The sequence below is a fragment of the Fukomys damarensis genome, unplaced genomic scaffold, assembly GCF_012274545.1.
Source record: "Fukomys damarensis isolate Sample0158 unplaced genomic scaffold, DMR_v1.0_HiC HiC_scaffold_15, whole genome shotgun sequence".
Taxonomy (NCBI): domain Eukaryota; kingdom Metazoa; phylum Chordata; class Mammalia; order Rodentia; family Bathyergidae; genus Fukomys; species Fukomys damarensis.
The window spans coordinates 19788747-19799819 of NW_022900927.1; the positions used below are offsets into that span (position 1 = coordinate 19788747).

General features: G+C 40.2%; 1 protein-coding gene across 4 annotated transcripts in view; it reads right to left on the bottom strand.

Annotated features, from left to right (window-relative positions):
* LOC104851920 (cyclic AMP-dependent transcription factor ATF-7) overlaps positions 1 to 11073 on the bottom strand; it is a 95080-nt gene that overhangs the window by 15665 nt on the left and 68342 nt on the right. For all 4 annotated transcript variants that reach the window (XM_010609314.2, XM_010609315.3, XM_033763659.1 and 1 more), the window contains 3 exons: positions 7538 to 7656; positions 4396 to 4533; positions 1318 to 1475 (listed from right to left, as the gene is read on the bottom strand). In XM_010609314.2, coding sequence (XP_010607616.1) covers positions 1318 to 1475; positions 4396 to 4533; positions 7538 to 7656 — 415 coding nt within the window. The remainder of the gene's footprint in view (positions 1 to 1317; positions 1476 to 4395; positions 4534 to 7537; positions 7657 to 11073) is intronic.

Consider the following 11073-nt stretch of genomic DNA (forward strand, 5'->3'; position numbering starts at 1 on the left):
TTTTTTTTTTTGGTGGTATTGGAGACAGAACCCAGGGCCTGGAGGGTACTCTACCACAGAGCTATACTTCCAGCATGGAAAATTCTATACCTTGCCAATTAAGCAAGAAGAATAATTTTCTTAAGGGTTTAAAACAATTAACTAAACATCCCTACCACTGGCCTGTATAAGTTTTATCTTGCCTTAGACAAGGGGAAGCTAGATCAGAGTTGTCATTTTACAAAGATGAATCATACAATGGTCAAATCTAAATAAGTTTCTCTTGTTCTTCTCTATTCTTTGCTTTTATGTCCAAGAGAGAAGTTCTTTTTTTATTTTCCTAGTGGATCCAGAGAAAAATAAGCTTTTTTTTTAAAAAATTGAGTTTATTGGTACATTTTGGGTAGACAGTACATTTACATTCATTATTGGGATCTTGTACTTTTACATGCCAGGTCTTGGTTCTCATTTTTTCCCCTTGTGAAAAATAAGCTTTAAGAAGCTGAATCCTGATAACAAGGTCTTAACCTGTGGGTACCTGGGGATCTCAAGCCATCCCATAAGAAAACTTGTATGGATCATGCCAGGAGGAAAGACAGATATATAAACAAATTAGGGGTAGCAAAGACCAAGAACCGTAACTTGGGACTGAGAACACTAGATTCAAAGAAGCTAAGTTAAAGGTTCAGCCTTTCATTTTCTCCAAAGGAATGAGTCTGAGAACTAAATATACTTCCTTGTGTGACCTACACCATTGTGATGAACTTCTAAAAGTTTTAAGGGTTCTTCTTTTTTAGATTAAAGAAGTATTACACCTCCAAATTACAGATGTATTATCTCCAAATAAGTATGTGCTTAACTACTAAAAAAGCTAAAGGAGATTCTTTTTACAGGGAATTATTTATTTATTTACTTATTTGTGGTGCTAGAGATCAAACAGGCCTCACATATACTGGGCAAGTGTTCTATTTTTTCCCACCCAGTATGGGGATTGAACTTAGGACCTTGGGCTTGCAAAGCAGGCATGGCGCCACACTGAGCTAAATCCCAGGCCTTGAGGCAAGTGTTCTATCACTGAGCTACATCCTTAGCTCTAAATATTTGTTTTATTTTTTTTTTTAATTTGGTACCAGGGATCGAACTCCGGTCTTTATGCTTGCAAGGCAGGTGGCGGAACCACTGAGCTAAATCCCTGGCCCTCTAAATATTTATTTTGAAGAACAATCTTAGTTAACTTATTTTCCTTGGGTATTCAAAAAACCATTCGTATCTTATCAAATAATTTCACAAAGTTAAAAAAAATTCAGGCTTCACTGTTCCTCCCTGCTCTTTACTTACCCCATTTGCCTGTTAGATGGTGGAGCCTGTGTGATGACAGAGGTTGGGGAGGGAAGGGTTGGATGAAGTGGATCATAGCCTAAGTGGAGAGGCAGGGAGCCAGGACGAACGATGGTGGGTGTCGGGGTAGAAATCACAACAGGCTTTGGGGCAACCTCCTGAGGAGAAGAGACCAACAAATCATAATGCTTTAAGGGCTACTATTTATAGAAAAATATATATAGTAGCTAGTAGAACTTACTGCAAGTTTATTCGAAAGAACATTACAGTCACTTATGTAAATCACAACCTGATTCCACAGTGATCCTGTGCTCATACTTCACTCACGTATTCAGTAGGAATTCTGAGTTCAACTCTTTACCCATTTCCCTTTCAGGCGTGATGGCTACATAAATGAGATGACAATTGGGAAATAACTTGAAATCTTTGGAGATGTATGTAATACAGTATCAATAATTTGAGGGATTGTTGTAATTTTTCACAATTTAGACACTCTTCCTCCCAGTTGATGCTCAGGTGTCCTTAGACTCCAAGGGGAAGAGACAGTTATACTGGTAACAAGGAAACCCAGTTTATCACCTATAAAGCATTTACCAAAAAAAGACCTATGGAAGCTTGAGCACTGACCACACTGCAATGAACAAAGAGATTCTTCCGCTTAATTTGTCAGCGTCTTAGACTGCCTGTGGCCATAATGGCTTTCAAAGTATCTCCAGATCATCTGTAAGACCTTGCTGCTGATAAGAAAGCTGTAATGTTTATGGAAAGGTAGCTTTGACAAGTTATCAAGCCAAATTTGCAGGGAAGATGAGATACAGATGTTCTATCTACAACAGATGTTAAAATTAATATGCACCGGTAGAGCAGTAGAGCCTGGAAGGAGACCTAAGGAAGCTTCTGAAGTTCTGGTTTTTTTTAAAATCTAGGTTAATAGCCAAAAGGCTTTTAACTTTGTCAAAATTAAGTAAGCTATATATGTATTTAGTTTGTTTAGGTTTTTTGTTTTGTTTTGTTTTTTGAGACAGGGTCTCACTAGGTAGTTGAGACTGACCTGGAACTCACTATGTAGCCCAGGCTGGTCTTGAATTCACAGAGATCCTCCTGCCTCAGCCTCCTAAGTGCTGGGGTTACAGGCGTGTGCCATGATGCCCGGCTTGTACTTTTCTGTATATGTACTATACTTTAATAAATTTCTAAAAATATTTCATTTAAAGCGTTCTTTAAAAAGTTATAAAAACATCTGGGGATTTAGCTCAGTGGTTCTACCACCTGCCTCGCAAGCGCAATGTCCCGAGTTTGATCCCCAGTACAGAAAAAAAAGTAATAAAAGCAACTGAATATATATTAGTTTTTTTAAAAAGCAATAAAAACAATAGTAGTCAGAATCCTAGTGATTACTCTAGTAGATACTCCCTTTGAGTTACTTCTCTCTGAGAAGACTGTTTACTAAATTAATGTCTAACTTAAGGTTCTCTTGTGTACTTTCTCAGTCCTCCCTTTCTCTCTCTTTTTCCCCTCCCCACCTCTTTCTTCTATTTCTTTCATTCTCAGAACAAGGAGAACTCCAAATTGAATCCAGGGCCATTGCACTGAGACACATCTTCAGCTGCCTCCCTCTCTTTTAAAAAAATTTTGGAACAGGGTCTCACTAAATTACTAAATTGCCCAAGCTGGGCCTGAACTTTCACTCTTCCTGTCTCAGCCTTCCAGAGTTCTGGGATTACAGTAATATACCATACCAGGGTCCATGCCTTTCCTTCACAAAAGGTACACACTATTCATTTTTCCTCCCTTGAAAGAGGGTTTTGCTGTTGCTCAAGCTGATCTTGAACTCCAGAGCTCAGGTGATCTTTTTGTCTTAGCATTTCAAGAGCTAGGACTAGCAGCAGTGTGTGCCACCACATCTAGATTAGTACACACACTGTTCAGGGTTCTATCATCCAATACTTTTGATCTTCTTGAACTTTTTTTTTTTTTTTTGTACCAGGGATTGAACTCAGGACCTTGTGCTTGCAAGGCAGGCGCAGTGCCAATGAGCTAAATCCCTGGCCCTTCTTGAACTTAATATAAATGAAATCATATAATATGTACTTTGTGGTTTTTTTTGTTGTTAGTGTTCAATATGTTTGCAAGGTTTAATCACATTGCTATATAATCATTAGTTCACTCCTGCCCCCTTTCCTTCGGCAGTACTGGGGATCTAACACAGGGCTTTGCAGAGGGTAGAGGCAAGTGCTCTATGTCTCAGCTACATCAGTCCAGTTCGCTGGTTTTTGTTTGGGATTGAACCCAGGCCCTTTGCACTGAGGTACATCCCCAGCCCTTTTTATGTTTTGAAACAGAGTCTTGCTAATGTGCTAAATTGCCCAGGCTGGGCTTAAACTTGCAATCTTCCTGCTTCAGCCTCCCGAGTCCTGGGATTATAGGCATATACTACCACACCCAGCCTCATACTTATTTAATGTCATATTGTATTCCATTTTAGAAATACACATTCACCCATCCATTGTGCTGGGATTGAATCTTAGTCTTTGCACATACTAAGCAGGTATTTTATCACTGAGTTATGCTCCCAGACTCCCACAATTTGTTCATTCTTTGGTTGATGGACATTTGGAATGTTTCCAGTTTTTGGCTCTTATGAAAACAATAGCTATGAACATTCTTACAAACTTCTTTTGGTATACAATATGCACTAATTTCTGTTCTATTTGGACTCAGAAGTAGAACTGCGGGGTAAAAGAAAAATTTTAATTTAACATGCTTGTAATTCTAGCCCTCCGAGGTCTGGAGATTTAGCTCAGTGGTGTCACTGCCTGCCTCACAAGGGCAAGGTCCCGAGTTTGATCTCTGATAAAAAAAAAAATAATAATAAAAAGAATAATAATTACCCCAGCACTCTGAGAGGCTGAGAGGCAAGAGGACTGTAAATATGAGCCCAACCTAGACAGTTTAGCAAGACCCTGTGTCAAAACAAATAAGTAAATACAGTCAATCCTCCTATGTCTTACACTATTTATGAATCAAAACTCACTCTATCAATTAACATTTGTGATGCCTCCTTGTAGAGAATTTTACCTTCTCCTTCAGTGGTGGGGAGCAGGGGCTGGAGGCAGGACTGTCAGGTGGAGATGAGTCCACTTCCACTGGCTCCTCTTCTTTGATTTTAATGTCTGGGGTGGAAGGCAGAGACATGTCCAGGGGCCCAGCAGCTCCCTGTAAGGAAAGAGAATGAACAGAATTTAAGCTCATGATTCCCTTCAGATTAAACCTATATCTTTCTAGTTATAAGACAAGGGCATATGCTTCTAAGACATTCAGCCCGTGGTCAAAGCACGGAACTGCAGTCACAGAAATGTGTGACCTATGCTTTACGTGTAACCCTCTCCAAATCCTTTGCTCTTCCAAGAGCTTCTGTTTCCCTAACTGTAAAATAAAGATAATGATGATAAGTAAATACTTGAAAAGACTTGAAAACAGACAAAAAAGATATTATACAAGTATTTTGGTTACCATCTTGTTCAGGAATAAAATGATTCCTGAATCAAGGGCCTGCTGGTTTCCAACCTGCTCTCCTGGGGGCCACCTGTAGTGGCGAATCACTGTATAGAACTGTGAATACTTTCTCTGCCAACCAGAATGACTAGATCAACCAATTATCAAAAGCCAATGAAGGGGGCCGGGGATTTAGCTCAGTGGTTCTGCTGCTTGCCTCTCAAGCAAAAGGACCTGAGTTGGATCCCTGGTACCCACCCCAAAAAAAAGCCAATGAAGGGCTGGGGATTTAGCTCAGTGGTGCTGCTACCTGCCTTGCAAGCAGAAGGACCCAAGTTCAATACCCAGTATCCCCCCAAAAGAAAGAAAGAAAAAAAAAAGCCAATGAAGACAAACTGGCTATTACAGTACTACAAACAAGATAGGAAAGGTTGCCAGGTGTGGTGGTGAATGCCTGTAATCCCAGCACTCGGGAGGCTGAGGAAGGAGGATCACTGTGAGTTCGAGACTAGCCTGGGCTGCACAGTGAGTTCCAGGTCAGTCTCAACTACATAGTGAGACCCTGTCTCAAAACAACAACAACAACAACAACAACAACAACAACAACAAAAGATAGGAAAGGTCTTTTCGGGGAACTCACCATGCTTGATGATTATCTCACCCTAAAATCTGCTGCTGAGGGGGTAGATATTTGAAATAGATAGTGTTCTGGGTCAATAGAATAAGAAAAGGCTGATTATCTGATCAGTGAAGAAATTAGAACTTGGTCTTTGGAGCAAGCCTGGAGAAGCCAGTAAGTAGAGAGTGTATCTTCCTGGCAATGGAGAATCACCTTACAGAACTGTGGAGCTGTGAATGGCTTTTCAGGGAACAGTAAACGATCTGAGATAATTGCTCTGACACCACACCACAATAGTTTGGTTTATGACAAAGTGGACTCTTTGTTCTATTCTTCCTGTATGTTAGGCATTTTGTGAAAGGGGATTCTGTTTCAACTTCTTTCCTTGTTAACTTAATCCCTAGAAGGCTTTTGGGCAGCTGTCTGAGTAAACGAAAGATAAGACAATTAAAGAAGGTAGTAATGGTTCTTTTTCTGCCAGTTGATGAGAGAGGGCAGTGGCAAACATGGTTTCATTTCTGCCTACTTTTTTTCAATATTGCTAAGATGTGAGGCCCAATTTAGCTAATTTTTCAATCTCTGAAATCAGAGATTGGTGGGAAGGAAAAGGTTCCATAAATATAAACAGAAATTTAAAATCTCCAAGGGCCACCTAGAAAAGCTGTGATTCAGCAGTTGGGCACAGTGATGCATGCCTATAATCCCAGTGCTCAGGAGGCTGAGGCAGGAGGATCGATGTAAGTTTGAGACCAGCCTGGGCTACACAGTGAGTTTAAGGCCAGCATAAACTACAGAGTGAGACCCTGTCTCAAAATGCCAAAAAAGAAAAGCTGTGGTTCAGCGGAGTTTCAGGCATTAAATATTCCTGGAGACAATACTATACTATGCCTGTGCTTCTCATCAAGAGGAGGTGAAGACCACTCAGGCAGGCAGGAAGAAACACCAAGGGATACCCATGGAAAAAAGGCCTCATCAGCTATGAACTGGCCTTCCAGAGATGTCAATTAAGCTAAATTGGCTATGGGAAAGGCTTAAACTTTTTTATTTATTGTGGGGGAGAGTACAGGGGATTGAACCCAAGGTTTTGCAATTAAATATTTAATTTTATTTTTGAGATAGGGTCTTGCTAAATTCCCCAGACTGGGCTTGAAACTGTGATCCTCCTGCCTCAGCCTCCCAAGTAGCTGGGATTACAGATATGCATCACATTTCCCAACTCATTTTTCAAAAACAGATTATTGATATAATACTACATTGGAGAGCAAGAGGACTGATTTTTGGTGAAGACAGAACTGTACTGATCCATCATCTGGATCCCCTAAAAACCTAGATATTTGACTAAGATTAGTATTATCTGGCTCTACGGAACCACTGCCATGATTTTTATGTTTTGTTTTGTTTTGTTTTTTACCGGGGATCGAACTTGGGTCCTTGTGCTTGTGAGGCAGGTGGCCGAGCCACTGAGCTAAATCCTTGGCCCTATGATTTTTATGTTTTAAGCAATTAAATTATTTCAAGATACTATAAAAATAATGTAGGTCTGAATACCACCAATGGTGTGCGTGTGTGTGTGTGTGTGTGTGTGTGTGTATAAAAGTACCACTTCTAGTGATAAATTGAACACACATGATTAATACCACACTGTTTCTCTAGTGTGAGAAACCGAAAGCAGAAATAAGGACCAAAATGTATAATAGATATTGGAAAATGGGAAGAAAATGTTCAAATGAGAAAGGGAACAAAGGAGGGCAGAAGGGGAAAGGAAAGGAAGAACAAGGGGAAAAAAAGAGACCAGAAGGAAAAAATGGAAACAAAGCTTTTGTAAATAAGGAAGGAAAAGGCCAGGGATTTAGTTCAGTGGTGCTGCTGCCTGCTTTCCAAGCACAAGGTCCTGAGTTCGATCCCCGGTACCAAAAATAAATAAATAAACAAATAAACAAATAAATAAAATAAGGAGGGGAAGAGGGGTCAAGGGGGGATGGGAAAAAAAGCAAGACATCTACCATGTACAGGTACAAATTCCCTATGATGAATGTTATCATTAAGTACATCTAAAATGCATCAAGAAAGGTTTTGCTTCAAAAACAAAAAAGTCCCACTTCTTGCCTTTTTCTCATCTTCATCTGTAGCCTTCTTGAATTCATGCTCAAAGGAGCTGGCTAGTTCATTGAAGAGCCCCACCTCCTCGCAGTTCTTGAGGAATCTAGTTGGAGTAGGAGTTTGATCTATAGATGTGAAAAGACAAAGAAATTGTTTTAGTTTTGATCTGAAATTAAAGCTTGAGAGTACATAGAAAATGCATTTTTATTTGGAAATAGAGGGTCTGTGTTAGGACAAATTTGCTTTTCAGGAGCTGCAGCAGATGGAGGCTGGTGCTAGGCCAGCAGAGGGTGCCTGTGCTGTGTTTCCTGAGGCCAGTGGGGGAAGACAGGACAGTGTTTTGTTGTGTGACTTTCCATTACCTACCTTTCTCTCAGCACTCATTTTGCTTCCTTTACCACCCCGTCTCCAAAGAAAACCACCCATGCTGGGTTTTTCTATAAGTACTATATAAGTTCTATAAGTAGCATACAGTTAAGCAATGCTTTCTTTTTAAACTTACTCCCTGCTACATCTGAAGTGAGTACGAATAAGCACATGGATGTTAATATCTGATGAAGAGAAGAAACTGAAGACCAAGCTAGGTGTTGTGGCACAAGACTGTAATCTCAGCACTCAGGAAGCTGAGGCAGGAGGACTGCTGTGAGTTTAAGGCTAGCCTGGACTACTCAGTGAGTTCAAGGCCAGCCTGAACTACATAGTAAGACCTTGTGTCAACAAATAAAATAAAGAAAGAGAGAGAGAGAGAGAGAAAACCAAATGGTTGAGTTAGATATGCTAAAGCTACCATAAGAAATGGTGCCTGTCTTCCAGTGGTCACAGAGGTATAGGTCTATTACTGTCTGAAGGCATTCCAGGCAAATATAGGGGCTAAGGAACATGAAAGCAATATCAGGAGTTAGAAAAGGAAACTGCAAACAATAGGACTCAATTCACAGAGAGACCTGGGCCCAGAGCAAATTCCGGAAACCAGGATATTTGGATTTATACTTACCGACCAAAATATCCCCACAGGGGTTGTGCAAATCTTTTTCCTAACATAGTGCCTCTGCTCTTAAGGAGACAAAGAGCCTTGGTAATCCATGGAAACTTTTCAAGCAACATGAATTTAAAATTTGAGCTTCTCTCTCTTCACTCTGCCTTTCTAGAGCTGAATCTTGTTCCCTGATCCTCTCCTCTTTGTGTGTGTGTGTGTGTGTGTGTGTCTGAGACAGATATATGCTATGTAGTTCAGGCTGGCCTTGAATTCACTATGTAGCCCAGGCTAGACTCAAATTTGAGGTGATCCACCTGCCTCTGCCTCCAAGTGCTGGGATCAGATGTGTAGGCCACCATGCCTGATGTCCTAACTCGATTATGATGATTTTCCTTTCTTAATTACTTCAGAGATTCATTACCTACTCCAAACAACTAGGCTGAATGACAGAATAAAACTTAAATTATGTAATATATAATCAATATATCATATAATAGATAATATATTTTGTAATAGATTATTTTTTATATATTATATCTATATTTGAAATGCTAGAGGTCAAACCTGTGGATCATATCCAGGGCCCAGCCCTTGCCAGGGATTGAACCCTAAGCAAATGCCCTACCACTGAACTATATGCCCAGTCCTAAATTATATTTAAGAAGTGAGAACAGTAGTCAAAATCAATCCTTCTTGCATGATAAAATGGCCCAGTGGGATTTTCCATGGAAACAACACAATATTTTTTGTTTTTGTTGGTACCAGGAATAGAACTCAGGACCTTGCACTTGCAAGGCAGGCAGAGGAACCACTGAGCTAAATCCCCGGCCCAACACATTATTTTTTTTTAACTTAAACAAAACCTCTTCTGAATCAGTGTTTAGAAAGGCTACCACTACCTCCCAAAATAGTTTTAAAAGGTTCTTGTGCAGCTTTGCTTGGCTAACGATAAAGCCACTTTCTCTCCATTCTGGAGTAGTAGAAGTGTATCACCCTTTTTATGCTTGCAGTGCTTCAGAAAGGGCACACACAAAATCACAACTCAGGAGGGGCAGCTAAGGGCAGGGAGAAGGCAGAAAGATTTCTTTTCTTTCTTTCTTATTGGCTGCTAGGGATCAAACTCAGAGCCTTGGGCATGCTAGTATAATAGGCAAATGCTCTACCACTGAGCTACATCTCCTGCCCAGCAGAAAGACTTCTGGAACAGTGATCTCAGGCTCATACAAAACTCCCCAATACTATGCTTCTCAGGCTCATTTCTGGTATTTACTTTAAAGGCTATCCTGTGCTAAACCTAGTTCCTCACCTTCCTGATGAGCTAACTGAGCTAACCTCAATCGGCTCTGGTTCCTCAAAAAACAGTTTGAAAGTATGTAAGAAAACTCAGCCTGTTCTGATGACTCCTAAAAAAAACAGTGTTTACTGAATACTTTATACAGTATGTTTTGGTTTTATGTGCATACATGGCTGTATATCTCAGGGAGAGACAGGAGAATAGCCCAAATACAACATATGGGTCTTGTCCTTAGAAATTCAGAGAATGCTTTTTTCTTTGGTACCAGGAATTGAACTCAGGACCTTGTGCTTGCAAGGTAGGCGGCAGAACCACTGAACTAAATCCCCAGCCCTGAGAATGCTTTTTAGTTGAGGAAATAAAACTAATACACATAGACAGCATCATAGTACATAAAATAAATGCTATGTGCAATGGAGAATAAAATTGTTACAAAAATTAAATAAAGGCACATTAATGACAGAGTTGTTAGGAAAGATTTCAAGAAAGGTGAGTTGAATCAGGCCTTAGAGAATGGTTTTAGATGGTAGAATGAAGAAAAGATTTGTAGGCTAAGAGAAGTATTGTAGTATCGGGGACATAGCTCAGTGACACAGCGCCTGCCTGGCAAGTGCAAGGCCCTGAGTTTGGTTCCCGGTACCAAAGAGAGAGAGAGAAGTAATGTAGGTTGAACATATGGAGAAAGGTAGAATATAGTCACCATGTATGGATGGGGAGGAAAAGATATGTTACATCCAAAGATAAGCTCTGTACATGTATAAGTTGCATATAAAGTTGGATGAGTACTATTAGGCAAGGTTGTGGAAATCCTGGAAATTAAGATATAAGTAAGAGAAAATAAGAAGATGATGACAGATCATGATCACAAAATTAAAGTCTAAGGAAGACTGCCCCCAACCCCTGGAGGGCCTCATGGAAGCTAAGCCAGCACTGTAACAGTGAGCTATACCCTAGCCCTTTCTTACTTATTTTGAGACACGGACTCACAAAATTTCCCAGACTAGCCTTGATTTTATAATCCTCCTGCCTCAGTCTCCTGGGTAGCTAGGATTACAGGTGTGAGTCTGGTTGAATATTAGTTTTTCAATATGCAACATGGATTAGAATGAAAACAGTTGCTGGGTGTGCTGGTGCACATCTGTAATTCCAGCAGGGGACTGAGGCAGGAAGACTGCCATGAATTCATGGCCAGCCAGGCCTACACAGTGAACTCAAAGCCAGCTTGATCTGCATAGTGAGATACTGTCTCAAAAAAAAAAAAAAAAAAAAAGG